Source organism: Arachis hypogaea, chromosome 12 (genome assembly GCF_003086295.3).
Source record: "Arachis hypogaea cultivar Tifrunner chromosome 12, arahy.Tifrunner.gnm2.J5K5, whole genome shotgun sequence".
In the NCBI taxonomy this organism is placed as follows: domain Eukaryota; kingdom Viridiplantae; phylum Streptophyta; class Magnoliopsida; order Fabales; family Fabaceae; genus Arachis; species Arachis hypogaea.
Window position 1 is genome coordinate 71,850,315 of NC_092047.1, and position 20,076 is coordinate 71,870,390.

The window sequence follows — 20,076 nt, forward strand, 5'->3', positions numbered from 1 at the left end:
TGCAGGTTTATTTCCTACAGAGGCAGGTTGAGAAGCCTTCTTGAGGGAGTTATTATCAGCACTTGTAGGTGTCTGATCCCTCACTGGCGTTTGAACGCCAGAACTGGACATGGATTGGGCGTTTAACGCCAGATTCCTACCCTTTTTTGGCGTTTGAACGCCAGAACTGGACATGGATTGGGAGTTTAACGCTAGTTTTTTACCTGTTTCTGGCGTTTGATCGCCAGACTTATCCTCTCTGGGCTCTTACTGTCCTCAGTGGGATTTTGGGTAGCAGGTTGTTCATCCTCTGTCAGCTGTTCCTTTCTTGGCTTTCTGCTGCTTTGAGTTGAGATATTTAATATTTTTCCACTTTTTAATTGAACTGCTTGGCACCCCTCTGTTATCTGTTTTGATAACTGCTGTTTTGTCTGACTCAATTGTGATTCCATATCCTTGTTAGCATTTTTGGTTTCTTATAGCATCTCCTTAAATTTTCCTAACTGCCTTGTTATAGAAGATAGTTGCTGATTGAGTGCAGCAACTTGTTCCTGAGGACTAAAGTCAGTTGAAACTGCCTTAGCTTCTTCTTTCATGGAGGACTCATTACTTATGTACAGATGCTGATTTCTAGCAACTATATCAATAAGCTCTTGAGCCTCTTCAATAGTCTTTCTCATGTGTATAGATCTACCAGCTGAGTGGTCTAGAGATATTTGAGCTTTTTCTGTAAGCCCGTAGTAGAAGATGTCTAACTGCACCCACTCTGAAAATATTTCAGAGGGGCATTTCCTTAGCATCCCTTTGTACCTTTCCCAAGCGTTATAAAGGGATTCATCATCCTCTTGTTTAAAGCCTTGGATGTCCAGCCTTAGTTGTGTCATCCTTTTTGGAGGGAAATATTGATTCAGAAATTTGTTTGATAACTGTTTCCATGTTCTTATGCTTGCTGTAGGTTGGTTATTTAACCACCTCTTAGCTTGATCTTTTACAGCAAATGAAAACAGTAATAATCTGTAGACATCCTGATCTACTTCCTTGTCACGTACTGTGTCAACAATTTGCAAGAACTGTGCCAGAAACTCAGTAGGTTCTTCCTGTGAAAGACCGGAATACTAGTAATTTTGCTGAACCATGACAATGAGCTGAGGATTTAGCTCAAAACTGCTTGCTCTGATGGGAGGTATACAGATACTACTCCCGTATGCAGCAGTAATGGGGTTAGCATATGACCCCAGAGTCCTTCTGGACTGTTCATTTCTACTTAAGTCCATGATGGAGAAAAGGGAATTGATATGAATTGCAAATAAAATATATTTTTATTTTTATTATATAAAAAAAATGAATAAATAAAAATAAAAATAAAATAGAATAAAGTAATTAGAAATTAAAATATAGATTTCGAAAAGTAAAAGAAAAAGGAAAAATAAATTTGAAAACCAAATTAATTGCTTAATTAAGAAGATTTGAAAAACTTTGGATATGATTTTTGAAAAAGATTTTGAATTTTGAAATTTTAAAACTAAAACAGGAAAAAATAAAATTTTTAAAATAGAAATCTGAATTTTTGAATGAGATTTTCGAAGATTCAATTAGATAGAGAGAAAATATATTTTTGAAATTAATGAGGAAAGAGAAAAATAACAAAATGACACCAAACTTAGAATTTTTAGATCAAAACAGAGAAAATAAACAGGAAAACTTTGAATATCACGATGAACACTAAGAACAACTTTTGAAAAAAATTTAAGAAACAGAAACACAAAGGACACCAAACTTAAAAATTTTTTATATTCTGAGCACTAATAATTCGAAAAAAAATTGAAAGAAAAATAAAATCATGCAATTGACACCAAACTTAAAATATGAAACTGAACTCAAACAGAAAAACTCAATTATTAGTTTATAAAAATTTTCGAAAAATTTGAAAAGGAAAATAAGGATTAAAAAAATTTTAACCAAAAACAATAATAGAAGACGCAGTTTTACTGACTCTAAACTAAACAGATAAATTTTTCCTAATCTAAGCAACAAAGTAAACCGTCAGTTGTCCAAACTCGAACAATTCCTGGAAACGGCGCCAAAAACTTGGTGCACGAAATCACAATTACACTTTTACAATTCCGCACAACTAACCAGCAAGTGCACTGGGTCGTCCAAGTAATACCTTACGTGAGTAAGGGTCGATCCCACGGAGATTGTCGGCTTGAAGCAAGCTATGGTTATCTTGTAACACTTAGTCAGGATATCAATAGAAATTCTCAGTTTTAATTGGAATGAGTAAAAGAACAAGAATTGAATGATACTTGTTATGCAGTAATGGAGAACAGGTTGAGGTTTTGGAGATGCTCTGTCTTCTGAATCTCTGCTTTCCTACTATCTTCTTCTTCACGCACGCAAATCGCCTTCCATGACAAGCTGTATGTTGGCGGATCACCGTTGTCAATGGCTACCATCCATCCTCTCAGGGAAAATAGTCCAAATGCACTATCACCGCACGGCTAATCATCTGTCGGTTCTCACTCATGTTGGAATAGAATCCATTGATTCTTTTGCGTCTGTCACTACGCCCAACAGTCGTGAGTTTGAAGCTCGTCACAGTCATCCCTTCCCAGATCCTACTCAGAATACCACAGACAAGGTTTAGACTTTCCGGATCTCAAGAATGGCCGCCAATAATTCTAGCCTATACCACGAAGACTCTGATCGTGAACCAGGAGGCTAAGAGATACACACTCAAGCTAGTGCAGATAGAACGGAGGTGGTTGTCAGGCAGGCGTTCATAGGTGAGAATGATGATGAGTGTCACAGATCATCACATTCATCAAGGTGAAGTGCGAGTGAATATCTTAGAATAGAAACAAGCGTGATTGAATGATTAATAGTAGTAATTGCATTAATTCATCGAAACACAGCAGAGCTCCTCACCCCCCAACCATGGGGTTTAGAGACTCATGCCGTCAAAAATACAATGTGAAGTATAAAAATGTCATGAGGTACATAGTAAGTCTCTAAAAGTAGTTTTTATGCTAAACTACTGACCTAGGGTTCCTGAAAATAAGTAACTAAGTTCAGATAGTGCAGAAATCCACTTTTGGGGCCCACTTGGTGTGTGCTTGGGCTGAGCATTGAGCTTTACATGTGCAGAGGCTTCTCTTGGAGTTAAATGCCAGGTCGCAGCCTGTTTGTGGCATTTAACTCTGGTTTGTAACCTGTTTCTGGAGTTTAACTTCAGAATAGGGCAAGAAGTAGGCGTTTAAACGCCAGTTTGCGTGATCAAAACTCGAGCAAAGTATGGACTATTATATATTGATGGAAAGCCCTGGATGTATACTTTCCAAAGCAATTAAGAGCGCATCAATTGGGTTTCTGTAGCTCCAGAAAATCTATTTCGAGTGCAGAGAGGTCAGAATCCAGCAGCATCTGCAGTCCTTTTTCAGCCTCTAAATCAGATTTTTGCTCAGGTACCTCAATTTCAGCCAGAAAATACCTAAAATCACAGAAAAGCATACAAACTCATAGTAAAGTCCAGAAATGTGATTTTTGCATAAAAACTAATAAAAATATACTAAAAAGTAGCTAAATCCTACTAAAAACTATATGAAAATACCCCCAAAAAGCGTATAAAATATCCGCTCATCATGCTTCGAATGAATGTTCTCTTCCTCCCGCGACTAACGAAAGTCAGTCACAAACTTCTAATGTTCGGGGGAAAACTGATCCTGCTTGGAGATATGTTTCTTTACAAAATATAAATGGAAAATCGCATTACCAATGCTTATTTTGTCTGAGTACTTTTGGGGGCGGGAGAATTAATAGAATGAAAAAGCATTTGGCAAAGATATGTGGAGATATTAAGAAGTATTCTAAGGTCTTGTATGATGTAGAAAAACAAATGGAAGGTTTATTGAAAGAGATTCAGAAAAGTAAAACTAGTAAAAGGAAAGTAAGTTTCTACGAAGACGGTACTGATGAGTGTGAGGATGTAATTAATGAAGCAATAGCGCAAGAAGAACAACAAACTCTGAGTCAGTTACCAACTAAGGAGGTTATTGGAGGCGATCCAAAAAAGAAAGAAAAAACCATTACTCCTCCTATGTTTGCACCACGAACGATTCCGGGAAGTCAACCAAGTCTAAAAAGTGTGTTTCAAAACAAAGAGGCGCTTCATGAAGTTGATAAGCGAGTGGCTAGATGGCTTTTAGATTGTAAGATTCCTTTCAATGCGATTATGTCACCCTTTTTTCAAGATATGTTGGATGGTGTTGCTGGCATTGGGCCTGGTTATAAAGGTCCTTCTTATGATACATTGAGGGTTAACTTATTAGCCGATCTTAAAAGGGAGTGTCAAATGGTTGTTGATAGCTATAGGTTTGCTTGGAAAGAAACTGGATGTACTCTCATGGCTGATGGTTGGACAGATCAAAGGCAAAGAACGTTGATTAATTTTTTGGTTTATTGTTCGAAAAGGTTGTGCTTTGTGAAATCTGTAGATGCTTCAAGTATGGTTAAAAATGCTTCAAGCTTGTGTGACTTGTTTTTAGAGGTGATTGAATGGATTGGACCTGATAATATTGTTCATGTAGTGACAGATAATGCCGCGAATTATGTTGCTGTTGGTAGGCTTATTAATAAGAAATTTGAAAATATTCACTGGTCACCTTGTGCTGCTCATTACTTGAATCTTATTCTAAAAGATATAAGCAGCATGCCACATATTTCTAACCTTGCAACACGTGCTTCGAAGATTACCGTGTTTGTATATAATCATACGGTGTTCTTGTCCTGGCTAATACAAAGAACTGATTGGAGGGAAATTGTTCATCCAGGTGCAACTCATTTTGCCACTGTCTTCATCACATTGATGAGTATCTTTGAGCGCAAATTGGATTTACAATCATTGGTTATTGATAAACACTTTACCGGACAGAAATTAGGAAGGAGTGCTAATGGTAGAGCTGTGAGTGCAATTATCCTAGACAATAAATTTTGGGATGAATGCTTTATTGCATGCCAAATTGTGAGTCCGTTGATTAAATTGCTGAGGTTGGTAGATGCCGATGATAAACCATCATTGGGAATTGTTTATGAAGGTATGCTGAGGTCAGAAAATGGAATCAAAGAAATGTTCAAGCATAGGAAAGCTGCATATCAACCTTACACAGAGATTATCAACTCAAGATGGGACAAACATTTGAAAAAAAAATCTTCACGCAGCAGCTTATTTCTTGAATCCTGGTTGCTTTTTTCTGAAAATTATAGAGAAGCACCTAATGTCATGCAAGCTTTACTTGATCTTGTTACATTGAATTGCAAGGTTAATAATTTAGATTCAGTTGAGGCAATGAAAGAAATACACATATATAGAGATCAAAAGGAAAGCTTTGATAGGCCTGAAGCTGTTCGAGCTACAAAAAAACTTCAACCTGTTAATAATATCTGTTTGACAATAAGCTTTAGTTATTTAGTTATTTTATGTTTTGGTTTCCTTAATTTGATAACTAATACTTGAGATATAGGATTGTAACTTGTAGATGAATGGTGGAGGTTGTTTGGTGGTTCTGCTCCATGCTTACAAAACATGGCAGTTCGCATTCTTAGCCAAGCAACTGCTTCTTCAGGGTGTGAAAGGAATTGGAGTCTTTTTGATCAAATTCATACAACAAGAAGGAATAGATTGGAGCATGATAGGCTAAGTGATATTGTGTATGTTACATATAATTTGCTTCTTAAATCCAGGTAATATATATTTCATCCTTTCATTTCATATCATTAGATTTTGTATAGTTAATATACTAAGCTTATCATATATTGTATTTAATCTGTTAGGACGGAAAGAAAAAAAAAAGAAAGCAAAAGTTGCAATATGATCCAATCGATATTGAAAGTATTGATATGGTTGATTTTTGGGTGACAGAAGAGGTTGTTGAAAAAGAGCCTGATCTTCCAAGTAATATTGAAGACTTACTTGGTGAGTATTATAGTTTATTGATCAGACAATAAATTACAATAGCTTTGATCATTAATTTATTGATAATGTGTTATATTTTGTTAGATGAGATTGATGCTGATTTAGATCAAGGTGGTGGTGGTGGTAGTAGTAGTACATTTTATGCTGCACTACTTGTTTTTTCGGGTCCAAGTAGTGGAAATGAAGGTGATGATATCAATGACGCAAATCTGTAGCAAGTTATGGAGGATTTTGATGATTGATGACAAACTTGGATCATTTTGATGTTGCTATGTTATGTTTGATTGGTTGTTTTGTTTTTTGACTTTTGAATTTGTATTTGAATGTGATTATAACATTCTGGTTTATGTAGTACTTTTAATTTGAATGATATTTTAAAATTTACATTAGACTATAATTATATTTTTATGTATTTATTTATATTTTATTTATTATTTATTATAAAACGATTTTTTCGGTTCAACTATGATCAAACCGATTGAACTTATATAAACCAATAAATCAGTAACTAGACCGATTCGATGGCCGGTTCAGTTCTCAGAACTCAGCCAATATTTTGGCTAGTAGTAACAAATTTTACCCGTATGAAAAAAAGATGTTAAATTCGAACAAGAAACTTTCATATATTCGTACAAAAATCAAAGGTTTCAAAGTATCACTACTTATCTTTCTATCTAAATTACAGGTTGAGATTGGGTTTAGAACTTGTGAGTAAGTTTGATAATATATATAATATAAACACGAATTAACGTAAAAGATATTCAAGAAAAAATAAAAAAAAAAGATTAACGAAATTAAACAACAAAAAATAAAATATTAATATAAGGTTTGACCCACAAAGAATATCCCTAGTGGAGTTGCTAAGCTATCGCAACATCCCTGCTCGGAATTGTGCGACCCGAAAGCCACCGATAAATGAAAAGAATATTAATCATTTTTAAAGAAAATTGTCCCATGAAATTTATAGTCACCACCAATCAATTGGTTTGTAAAAATAGAATGGTTGATTAGATGTTAAAAATGAGAAAAGATATACGATACCAAAGTTTGAGTTCAAGGCCAATAAAGAAGGTACCAACACCCTGTATCATCTATTCTTTGAACAATTACCTTTATCTATTATTATTTATATATTTTAATTTTATTGGTCTTTAAAATATTTGTCTGCTTTATTTTATGAACTATATCTCGTCAACGTAATTGTGAGAACTAATATATTAATTTTTGACAAATTAATGAAACGCGTTTTTTGTTTAGATTTTTCATGAAGTCAAGTTTAATCAAAATTCATTATTAAATTTGAAATAAAATCTTAGGAATATTAGAAAGAAATAATTTAACCAGTACTCTTATCTTCTTCTAATTTTTATTATTGGTTAATTCAAAAAATTATAAAATATATCAGATTATGATAATATGATATTATTTACAAAAAGATTGATTAAAAAATGATTAGAAAATGTACAGAAGAATAAACTATAAATTATGAGATAAATCATATTATAACCTTAATGTTTAAGTATAATAATTGGTAAAGTGATTGTTTATATGTTAAATATATTTTCGACTTTTAGATAATATAGCTTAGTGGCGGTTCGCATTCTAATCTTCGTTAAGGACCCAGATTCAAATAATTATACATAACATGATGACAATAAAAAAAATTCCTTCAGTTAATGTACAAAGCACATGAAGACAATTTAAATTCAACAATAAATAAATCAAAAAGCGAAAAAGGAAAAAAAATCGCCCAGCCAACATACAAAGCACATGAAGACAAGTTTAAATTCAAAAATAAATAAATAATAAAAAGATTTCTTCAACAAACATATAAAATAGATGAAGACAAATTTGAAGAAAAGAAAATGAAAAAGTAAATAAATAAATTAATAAACAATTTATTCAGCACTCGATAATATATCAAACACACACAGCAGTCTATAATATATCAAACACGGGCACGGATTCCATATGCCATGTGTGTTTGGCGTTTCGGTGTGCATAACACTTAACTTTGGCATATCGATGCGTCAAAGGACGAGAGTCGTTGGATCTTTCTCCTTTTTTTATTCGACGGTATAGATCACTTATTACTTCTCTCTTTTAATTGGTTACTGACTGTTTTTGTGTCAGAAGGGTTGTTTTGCAAAATTTAATTTCTTGCTGGTATTTTTGTTAGATCCGAATACTAATGGGGTTATGTAAAAAAAATTTATGAATTCTTAAGTTGAAATTGATTACGGTTAATGATTATGTATTTTGTTAAGTAAGACACGACGGAGTTAGGCTGCGAAGGCAGGAGATACGTCGTCGATGTCTTTTGCCGTATACATATGATTCTGCCACTCACCATCGTGACCTGTATGCAGTTTGTGTTGCAGGAAGTAATCGCAAAATTTCCCAATCGCTAAATCTCACATTTGCGTCAATGCATGCGTTCGGAGGATTGCGCGACCGTCATGTCATTGCCGGAATATCACTCGATCCCCACGAATAACAAGAAGTGGTGGTTTAGGCAGAGGATTCAGTTTGCCAGAGAAGATCGAAGCGGCATGGAGAAGCTGGAGAAGGAGAAGACCAACAAAGGAGAAGGATAATCGATTTCGGATCTTTCGCGACTCATTGGTTCGGAGGATGACGATCTGCATAGTGTCATCACCGGAAGGGGTTTCAATCGCTGTTGATAACAAGGAGTGTTGTTTCGGGTAGACGTATGGCTTTGCCGGAGACAATCAACAAGGAAGGATCCAAGCGGCGTCGAGAAGGTGGGCTAGAGAATGACGATGGAGAGGCAGAACTCTCTTCGGGTCGGGGCGGGTCAGGTTGGAACACTGCTGGCTGGACTTGGCTCAATCCAGATGGGCCTATAGATTATAATTTTTTTCTAAAACCAATGATGGGCTCAAGTGTTGGTATGGTATGGTCCTCTTTACAATACAAAAAAAAGACCTAACATGGTTGAACAAAGAAGAGGAACACCCAGGACTTAAAAAAAAAAGGACCACCAAATTAGTTATTGCATGTATAATTAGTTGCTGAACAATCTAACAGCAGTATTAAATATTTGAATTTCCTTAGGATATAATAAATAAAATACTTTGTAAAACCAACTTTTCTGGTGCATATAATTAACGGAAACGTTGAATTTTTAACATGCACATTTTTTCCAATTGAACCCGGAATTGCATTCGTGCAATATGATTGGTTGAGGATGAATACGTATCCTTTAACCAGCAGAATTTGATGTGGCTTTTTAAGGAGATTTTATTATTCAATAAAATAATAATGCACCTATTTTATTTTTGGGAAGGTAAAGGAATAAATTAAATTATTTCGTTGGTTCAACCTAAAAAAAAATATTTCGTTGGGAAGGACAGTCAATATTAAATTATTATTTTGTAAAATCGAAGCATTTAAATTATTGACGTGTGTTGTTGAATCTTGTTGTTTATGGCTTTATGCTTCTCCTCGTATCTAGCATTACAGTATGTAGCATTATATGCTATTTTGTTTGGAATTTACGCATATTTTTATTGTGTTTCTGTTGTTGTGCTTGGAGAATCCTAAGTTTGATCTGGTATGGAGGATTCCTTGGATGATGATACAGCTTAAGCATGCGGCTATACACAAATTATTACATTCGTAATGTAGATGGATGTGTGAAACGATCTATTATCACTATGTTTTAAAGATAATGCTCAGACGCATAACCTCCGCATCCAGCAGTCAGTATTTCACAAGGGCATTAGCAAATAGGCCCACCCAAAGGCACCGGATCACGATTTGGAAACGGTAAATGCTAACAATGCAAGATAATTCCCTAATTATGTATCAACTGCTCAGATGACTTGTTTTATACTGGTAACTCGGATAGTCAATGGGGAGTAATCGAAAAGCGTGTTTTGCGTATGTTTAAGGAATATTTATTTCAATTTAAATCAATTCAAATTATTACTAACAAGCAAGGAGATGAGAAGATATTGATAGTTAACTGCATCTGGATTAAACGAATTTATACTGACTATGAAGCATAGAACATTAATCTTCCGAATCAATGGCAATCAAAATGGAAATAACTCAGAAATTTTGTTCTTGTCGTGTAATAGTCACTGGCGAGGAAGGATAAACCAATTAACAATTCAAGATAAACAGATTTTTGATATTCAACCGATGAAAGTAGATATAATAATCGCTACTGAGTTTTAATTAGCATTTCATAAGATCAAAAGGGCGACCTAACAAACAAACCAAATAGATTTTTCAGGGCTTCAGGCCTCGACAGAAACCAACACAGCATAAAGATATCACACATGTGCACTAGGTCAAATACCTCTGTCACTGTGTTCACTCTGCTCCGGTTGAACGCCTGCCCGACGGGACAAAGATTTGTGCTTGACCTCCAAGACATCGACGACCCTTTGTGCCAGGTCACGCCACTTTGAGCTTTCCGCCATCATTTCGTTTGCTTTGCCATACATTCGGCGAACGGTCGCTTCAGACTGTTGCTGCGCCCTGCGCAGCAACTTTTCCTCCCGGCGCCGTGCCTTCTCCTCGTCCTCCAGTTGATCCTCCTTTTCCCTCAACTTGACCTTTAAATTTAACCAGTCGGCCTTGACCTTGAAGAGTTCATTTGACATGTTTTCAATCATAGTCTCCCAATGTTCCTCCCTCCTGACAAGTTCGGCCTCAACGAGGTCACAATCTGCAGACTTTTTATCTGTTCGGACGGTGTCGATCAGATTTGCCATCGGCTGTTCCATGATGTCAATGGGATTACCGTCATGGTCGGTGACAGACTCCTTCGACATTTTCTCAGAAGTATACAGTGGAGAGAGCAGTGGAGGGTGGCAAAAATAAGGAAGGAGATAAGGATAGACAGAGAGGTGAGAGAAGGAGTTACAACAGAGAAGAACTGGGATAGAAGCGTTAGGAGGGATAGGGTTTGTAATTAACGGGCACGTACACATATATAGTGTAAAGTGGGAAGCTGCTTCGAATACTTTTTTTCGTAGAAAATGAGTAATTAATGTACTTTGTTTTCGTTTTTTTTTTGGAAAAATAAACGATTTATATTTTAAACTAGTTCCATGGAAGAATTAAAAAAAGAAGAGATAACAATTTAATTACATGTTGGCTTAAATTAACATTTCGCATTAATATAGTTCTAAATTTGTTTTTAAAATTATTTTTTCAATGCTCTGCTTTAAAAATTTACGTTTACGATATCTTCGATTCCCGTGCCAAACCCAAAAACAAAGCATCGGTTATAATGGGTGTAGTGAAGGCGTATGTGGCACGATATCTGAATTATCTGGTGAGCCGTTTTGCAGTATATAAGTTCACTCCCCAGTGTTCCTTCATCGCATCTGGTGATCCATACTAACGACGGTCCTCCTGTAACCTTCCCCTTCCCCCATCTACCCAAAAATTTTAAATTAAATAGGATGAAATTGGGAGCAACCTCCGACAAAGGCAGAAGGGAAAAGAAGGCCAGATATGGGAGAAGGAAAGGGAAATGGGTGCCTGATGAGCGGATAATTTATACGCTTTTTAGCCTTGTTTTTACATAGTTTTTAGTATAATTTAGTTAATTTTTAGTATATTTTTATTAGTTTTTAAATAAAAATCACATTTCTGGACTTTACTATGAGTTTGTGTGTTTTTCTGTGATTTTAGGTAATTTCTGGCTGAAATTGAGCGACTTGAGCAAAAATCAGATTCAGAGGTTGAAGAAGGACTGCAGTTGCTGTTGGATTCTGACCTCCCGGCACTCAAAGTGGATTTTCTGGAGCTACAGGAGTCCAAATGGCGCGCTCTCAATTGCGTTAGAAAGTAGACATCCAGGGCTTTCAAGAAATATATAATAGTCCATACTTTACTCGAGTTTAGACAATTCAAACTGGCGTTCAACGCCAGCTTTCTACCCTATTCTGGAGTTAAACGCCAAAAACAGGTTGCAAAGCAGAGTTAAATACCAGAAACAGGTTACAAACTGGCGTTTAACTCCAAGAAAGACCTCTGCACGTGAAAGATTCAATGCTCAGCCCAAGCACACACCAAGTGGGCCCGGAAGTGAATTTCTGCATCGTTTACTCATTTCTGTAACCCTAGTAACTAGATTAGTATAAATAGAACTTTTTACTATCATGTTAAGTATCTATCTTTGGACGTTTACTCCCTAGACCTTGGAGGCTGGCCATTCGGCCATGCCTGGACCTTGTTCTTACGTATTTTCAATGGTAGAGTTTCTACACACCATAGATTAAGGTGTGGAGCTCTGCTGTTCCTCATGAATTAATGCAAAGTACTATTATTTTTCTATTCAATTCAAGCCTATTTCTTCTTTAAGATATTCATTTGCATACAAGAACATGATGAATGTGATGATTATATGACGCTGATCATCATTCTCACCTATGAACGCGTGCCTGACAACGACTTTCGTTCTACATGCAAACAAGCTTGAATGTGTATCTCTTAGCCTTCTGATCGTGAGATCAGAGTCTTCGTGGTATAGGCTAGAATTATTGGCGGCCATTCTTGAGATCCGGAAAGTCTAAACCTTGTCTGTGGTATTCTGAGTAGGATCTGGGAAGGGATGGCTGTGACGAGCTTCAAACTCGCGAGTGCTGGGCGTAGTGACAGACGCAAAAGGATTACTGAATCCTATTCCAGTATGATCGAGAACCGACAGATGATTAGCCGTGCGGTGACAGCGCACTTTGGACCATTTTCACTGAGAGGACGGGATGTAGCCATTGACAATGGTGATGCCCAACATACAGCTTTTCATGGAAAAGAGTAGGAATGATTTGATGAAGACAGTAGGAAAGCAGAGATTCAAAAGGAACAAAAGCATCTCTATACGCTTATCTGAAATTCTCACCAATGAATTACATGAGTATCTCTATCCTATTTTATATTTTAATTATATTTTAATTATCAAAACTCTATAACCATTTGAATCCGCCTGACTGAGATTTACAAAGTGACCATAGCTTGCTTCAAGCCGACAATCTCCGTGGGATCGACCCTTACTCACGTAAGGTTTATTACTTGGACGACCCAGTGCACTTGTTGGTTAGTTATGCGAAGTTGTGACACAGAACTAAGATTATGAACGTGCGTATTAAGTTTTCAGCGCCGTTACCAAGGAATGAATGATCACGATTTCGTGCACCAAGTTTTTGGCGCTGTTGTCGGGGATTGTTTGAGTTTGGACAACTGACGGTTCATCTTGTTGCTCAGATTATGTAATTTTATTTTAATTTTAAGCTTTTTATTTATATTATTTTTATGTTCAAAAAATTTTCAAAAAAAAATATTTTAATTAATTTATATTCTTCAGAATTTTTAAAAAGGAATTCTAGAATTTCATGGGAAATGTTGAATCCTGGCTGGCTGTAAAGTCATGTCTAAATTCTTTTGGACTGAGGCTTCTTCTTCACATGCTTGAACTATGTATGTTGAAGCTTGGCTGGCCATTGGCCATGTCTAGTATTTTGGACCGGAGCTTTCACTGAAAGCTTGGTTGGCTAGTAAGCCATGTCTAATTCCTGGACCGGAGTTTTAGACTAACGTTGCAAGATTCCTGGAATTTATATTAAAAATTTTGAAATTCTTATTTTCCTTTTCAAAAGAATTTTCAAAAAATCCAAAAAATTTATAAAATCATAAAATCAAAAAAATAATTTGATGTTTCTTATTTGAGTCTAGTGTCAAATTGTAAGTTTGGTGTCAATTGCATGCTTTTAATTTTTCTTTAAAATTTTGAAAACTCATGCATGTGTTCTTCATGATCTTCAAGTTGTTCTTGATGATTTTCTATGTTTGATCTTTAATTTTTCTTGTTTTGCATCTTTTTTTATTTCTCATATGCATTTTCAATTTGTTAGTGTCTCAACATTAAAAATTTTTAAGTTTGGTGTCTTGCATGTTTTTCATTTCTTAAAAATTTTCAAAAGTAAGTTCTTGGTGTTCATCTTGACATTCAAAGTGTTCTTGATGTTCATCTTGACATTCAAAGTGTTCTTGTATGCATTATGTGTTTTGATTCATAATTTTCATGTTTTGAGTCTTTTTGTTGTTTTTCTCTTTCCTCATTAAAAATTCAAAAATAAAAAAAATATCTTTCCCTTATTTCACTCATAATTTTCAAAAATTTGATTTGATTTAGTCAAAAGTTTTAAAAATTTAGTTGTTTCTTATGAGTCAAATCAGATTTTCAATTTAAAAATTCTATCTTTTTCAATTTTTTTTTTAAAAAATCAAATATTTTTTATTTTTTCTTTCATATTTTCGAAAATTTCAAATTGATTTTCAAAATCTTTTTCTTATTTCTATTTCATATTTTCGAAATTAATGCTAACAATTAATGTGATTGATTCAAAAATTTTAAGTATGTTACTTGCCTAGTAAGAAAGGTTCAATCTTTAAATTTTAAAATTATATCTTTTTGTTTCTTGTTAGTCAAGTAATCAACTTTAATTTTCAAAATCAAATCTTTTTAAATTTCTTTTTCAAATCTTTTTCAAAATAAATTTCAATCACATCTTCTTCAAAATTAATTTCAAAATCTTTTCTAACTTCTTATCTTTTCAAAATTGATTTTCAAATCTTTTTCAATTAATCTTATCTTTTTGTTTGATTCTTATCTTTTTCAAAACTACCTAACTAATTTTCTCTCTCTAATTTTCGAAAATCACTAACCTCTTTTTCAAAATTTCTTTTCATTAACTAATTATTTTAAATTTTAATCTTAATTTTATTCCTTTTCATATTTTCAAATTTTAGCTTTAATTTTAAATTAAAAACAAAAAAAAAATATTCTTATTTTATTTATTTAATTTTCGAATTCTTCTCTCTCTCACCCCGTTCTGTTTATTTATTTATCTATTAACACTTCTCTTCTACTCAAAAATTCGAACCCACTCTTCTCCTCTGTGTTCAAATTTTTATCTTTTCCTTCTTCTATTCTTCTCTTCTTATACTTACATAAGGAATCTCTATACTATGACATAGAGGATTCCATATTTTCTTTTGGGTTCTCCTCTTTTTCATATGAGCAGGAACAAGGATAAGAACATTCTTGTTAAAGCTGATCCTGAACCTGAAAGGACTCTAAAGAGGAAGCTAAGGGAAGCTAAAGCACAACTCTCTGGAGAAAATCTGACAGAAATTTTCGAAAAAGAAGGAGACATGGCCGAAAATAATAACAATGCAAGGAAGATGCTTGGTGACTTTACTGCACCAAATTCCAATTTACATGGAAGAAGCATCTCAATCCCTGCCATTGGAGCAAACAATTTTGAGCTAAAGCCTCAATTAGTTTCTCTGATGCAACAGAACTGCAAGTTTCATGGACTTCCATCAGAAGATCCTTTTCAATTCTTAACTGAATTCTTGCAAATCTGTGATACTGTTAAGACCAATGGGGTTGATCCTGAGGTCTACAGACTTATGCTTTTCCCGTTTGCTATAAGAGATAGAGCTAGAATATGGTTGGACTCTCAACCTAAAGATAGCCTGAACTCTTGGGATAAGCTGGTCACGGCTTTCTTAGCCAAGTTCTTTCCTTCTCAAAAGCTTAGCAAGCTTAGAGTGGATGTTCAAACCTTCAAACAGAAAGAAGGTGAATTCCTCTATGAAGCTTGGGAGAGATATAAGCAACTAACCAAAAAGTGTCCTTATGACATGCTTTCAGAATGGACCATCCTGGATATATTCTATGATGGTCTGTCTGAATTATCAAAGATGTCATTAGACCATTCTGCAGGTGGATCCATTCACCTAAAGAAAATTCCTACAGAAGCTCAGGAACTCATTGACATGGTTGCAAATAACCAGTTCATGTACACTTCTGAAAGGAATCCTGTGAGTAATGGGACGCCTCAGAGGAAGGGAGTTCTTGAAATTGATATTCTGAATGCCATATTGGCTCAGAATAAAATATTGACTCAGCAAGTCAATATGATTTCTCAGAGTCTGAATGGATTGCAAGCTGCATCCAACAGTACTCAAGAGGCATCTTCTGAAGAAGAAGCTTATGATCCTAAGAACCCTGCAATAGCAGAGGTGAATTACATGGGGGAACCCTATGGAAATACCTATAATCCCTCATGGAGAAATCATCCAAATTTCTCATGGAAGGATCAACAAAGCCTCAACAAGGCTTTAATAATGGTGGAAGAAACAGGTTTAGCAATAGCAAGCCTTTTCCATCATCCACTCAGCAACAGACAGAGAATTCTGAGCAGAATCTATCTAGCTTATCAAATATAGTCTCTGATCTATCTAAGGTCACTTTAAGTTTCATGAATGAAACAAGGTCCTCCATTAGAAATTTGGAGGCACAAGTGGGCCAGTTGAGTAAAAGAGTCACTGAAACCCCTCCTAGTACTCTCCCAAGCAATACAGAAGAGAATCCAAAAAGAGAGTGCAAGGCCATTACCTTACTTGGTGTGGCCGAACCCAAAGAGGAGGAGGAGGACGTGAATCCTAGTGAGGAAGACCTCCTGGAATGCTCAGTGACCAATAAGGAGTTTTTCTTTGAGGAACCAAAGGAATCTGAGGCTCATCTAGAGACCATAGAGATTTCATTGAACCTCCTTTTGCCCTTCATGAGCTCTGATGAGTATTCATCCTCTGAAGAGGATGAAAACATTACTAAAGGGCAAGTTGCTAAATACCTTGGTGCAATCATGAAGCTGAATGCCAAATTATTTAGTAATGAGACTTGGGAAGATGAACCTCCCTTGCTCACCAATGAACTGAATGCATTGGATAGGCATAAATTACCTCAAAAGAAACAGAATCCTGGTAAATTCCTAATTCCATGTAACATAGGCACCATGACCTTTGAGAAGGCTCTGTGTGACCTGGGGTCAGGAATAAACTTAATGCCACTCTCTGTAATGGAGAAACTTGGGATCTATGAGGTGCAAGCTGCCAGAATCTCATTAGAGATGGCAGACAACTCAAGAAAATAGGCTTATGGACTAGTAGAGGACGTGATAGTAAAGGTTGAAGGCCTTTACATCCCTGCTGATTTCATAATCCTAGACACTGGGAAGGATGAGGATGAATTCATCATCCTTGGAAGACCCTTCCTAGCCACAGCAAAAGCTGTGATTGATGTGGACAGAGGAGAGTTAGTCCTGCAACTAAATGAGGACAACCTTGTGTTTAAAACTCAAGGATCTCCTTCTGTAACCATGGAGAGTAAGCATGAAAAGCCTCTCTCACTGCAGAGTCAATCAAAGCCCCCACAGTCAAACTTTAAGTTTGGTGTTGGGAGGCCACAACCAAACTCTAAGTTTGGTATTGAACCCCCACATTCAAACTCTAAGTTTGGTGTTGGGAGGTCCCAACATTGCTTTGAATATCTGTGAAGCTCCATGAGAGCTTACTGTCAAGATATTGACATTAAAGAAGCGCTTGTTGGGAGGCAACCCAATGTTATTTAATTATATCTATTTATTTTACATTGCTATTTTATTATTTTTTTTAGGTTGATGATCATGTAGAGTCACAAAAACTACTGAAAAAATAAAAAACAAAATGAAAAATAGCATTGAAAATAGCACACCCTGGAGGAAGAGCATTCTGGCGTTTAAACGCCAGAAACAAGCATCAACCGGGCGTTAAACGCCAGAAACAGGCTACATTTGGGTGTTTAACGCCAAAAACAGGTAGCAAGCTGGCGTTTAATGCCTGACATGAATTCTAAGGGCGTTTTGCACGCCTAATTGGTGCAGGGATGAGAAATCCTTGACACCTCAGGATCTGTGGACCCCACAGGATCCCCACAGGATCTGTGGATCCCACAGGATCCCCACCTACCCCACCTCTTCTTCTCTCCTCTTCACACCTTTTCATAAAACTCTTTCCCAAAATAACCTCCACTAATCACCTCCATTACTCCTCCAAAACCATCATACAACCCACCTACACCCAACCACTCAAATTCAGACCATCACTCCTTCCTTTTCACACATCATAACCACCTAAAACCCCCCTTGGCCGAACCACTCACACCTCTCCATCTCATCTATTTTCTGCTTCTTCTACTCCTTTTTTTCTTCTTTTGCTCGAGGACGAGCAAACCTTTTAAGTTTGGTGTGGTAAAAGCATTGCTTTTTGTTTTTCCATAACCATCAATGGCACCTAAGGCCAGAGAAACCTCAAGAAAGAGGAAAGGGATGGCAAATGCTTCCACCTCTGAGTCATGGGAGATGGAGAGATTCATCTTAAGGGTCCATAGCTCAGTAGTAGAGCATTTGACTGCACAACAAGAGAGTCCACTCATGGACCTCAACAAGAGCATGAGGAATTCCCTCACCAAGAAATCTCTGAGATACCTCAAGGGATACATTTTCCTCCACACAACTATTGGGAGCAACTAAGGATAGGAGCACCAAAATCACTAGGGAGGAGCAACAAAGACAAGGAAGAGACATAAAGGAGCTCAAGAGTACCATTGGTTCTTCAAGAGGAAGAAGACGCCACCCTCACTAAGGTGGACCCGTTCCTTAATCTCCTTGTTTATTTATTTTCTCTGTTTTTCGTCTACTATGCTTTATGTCTATTTATGTTTGTGTCTTATTACATGATCACTAGTGTCTAAGTGTCTATGTCTTAAAGCTATGAATGTCCTATGAATCCATGACCTCTCTTAAATGAAAAATGTTTTAATTACAAAAGAACAAGAAGTACATGGTTTCGAATTCATCCTTGAAATTAGTTTAATTATTTTGATGTGGTGACAATACTTTTTGTTTTCTGAATGAATGCTTGAACAGTGCATATGTCTTTTGATATTGTTGTTTATGAATGTTAAATATGTTGGCTCTTGAAAGAATGATGAAAAGGAGAAATGTTATTTAATAATCTGAAAAATCATAAAATTGATTCTTGAAGCAAGAAAAAGCAGTGAATACAAAAGCTTGCGAAAAAAAAGAAAGAAGAGAAAAGAAAAATGGCGAAAAAAAAGAAAGAAAAAGAAAAAGCAAGCAGAAAAAGTCAAAATCTCTTTAAACCAAAAGGCAAGAGCAAAAAGCCAATAGCCCTTAAAACCAAAAGGCAAGGGTAATAAAAAGGATCCAAGGCTTTGAGCATCAGTGGATAGGAGGGCCTAAAGGAATAAAATCCCGGCCTAAGCGGCTAAACGAAGCTGTCCCTAACCATGTGCTTGTGGCATGAAGGTGTCAAGTGAAAATTTGAGACTGAGCGGTTAAAGTCAAGGTCCAAAGCAAAAAAAGAGTGTGCTTAAGAACCCTGGACACCTCTAATTGGGGACTCTAGAAAATCTGAGTCACAATCTGAAAAGGTTCACCCAGTTATGTGTCTGTGGCATTTATGTATCCGGTGGTAATACTGGAAAACAAAGTGCTTAGGGCCACGGCCAAGACTCATAAAGTAGCTGTGTTCAAGAATCAACATACTGAACTAGGAGAATCAATAACACTATCTAAATTCTAAGTTCCTATAGATGCCAATCATTCTGAACTTCAATGGATTGAGTGAGATGCCAAAACTATTTAGAGGCAAAAAGCTACTAGTCTCGCTCATCTAATTGGAGCTAAGTTTCATTGATATTTGGAATTTATAGTATGTTCTCTTCTTTTTATCCTATTTGATTTTCAGTTGCTTGAAAACAATATTTATTTAGGGAATATTTATTTCAATTTAAATCAATTCAAATTATTACTAACAAGCAAGGAGATGAGAAGATATTGATAGTTAACCGCATCTGGATTAAAGGAATTTATACTGACTACGAAGCATAGAGCATTAATCTTCCGAATCTATGGCAATCAAAATGGAAATAACTCAGAAATTTTGTTCTTGTCGTGTAATAGTCACTGGCGAGGAAGGATAAACCAATTAACAATTCAAGATAAACAGATTTTTGATATCGAACCGATGAAAGTAGATATTATAATCGCTACTGAGTTTTAATTAGCATTTCATAAGATCAAAAGGGCGACCTAACAAACAAACCAAATAGATCATTCAGGGCTTCAGGCCTCGATAGAAACCAACACATCATAAAGATATCACACATGTGCACTAGGTCAAATACCTCCGTCACTGTGTTCACTCTGCTCCGGTTGAACGCCTGCTCG

The 20,076-nt window shown here is 35.9% G+C and overlaps 1 protein-coding gene and 1 non-coding gene across 2 annotated transcripts; one reads left to right on the plus strand and one right to left on the minus strand.

The window, feature by feature from the left end:
* The first annotated feature begins 3,799 nt into the window (after positions 1 to 3,799).
* LOC112730118 (uncharacterized) lies at positions 3,800 to 8,447 on the plus strand. The gene is made up of 5 exons (XM_025780224.1): positions 3,800 to 5,420; positions 5,514 to 5,689; positions 5,809 to 5,950; positions 6,035 to 6,136; positions 8,218 to 8,447. The coding sequence occupies exons 1-5, from the start codon at positions 3,800 to 3,802 to the stop codon at positions 8,445 to 8,447; spliced, it is 2,271 nt and encodes a 756-aa protein (XP_025636009.1).
* Positions 8,448 to 15,541: 7,094 nt separating this feature from the next.
* LOC112731907 (small nucleolar RNA R71) lies at positions 15,542 to 15,649 on the minus strand. The gene has a single exon (XR_003167657.1). It is a non-coding gene; the product is annotated as a small nucleolar RNA R71 (small nucleolar RNA).
* Positions 15,650 to 20,076: the final 4,427 nt, after the last annotated feature.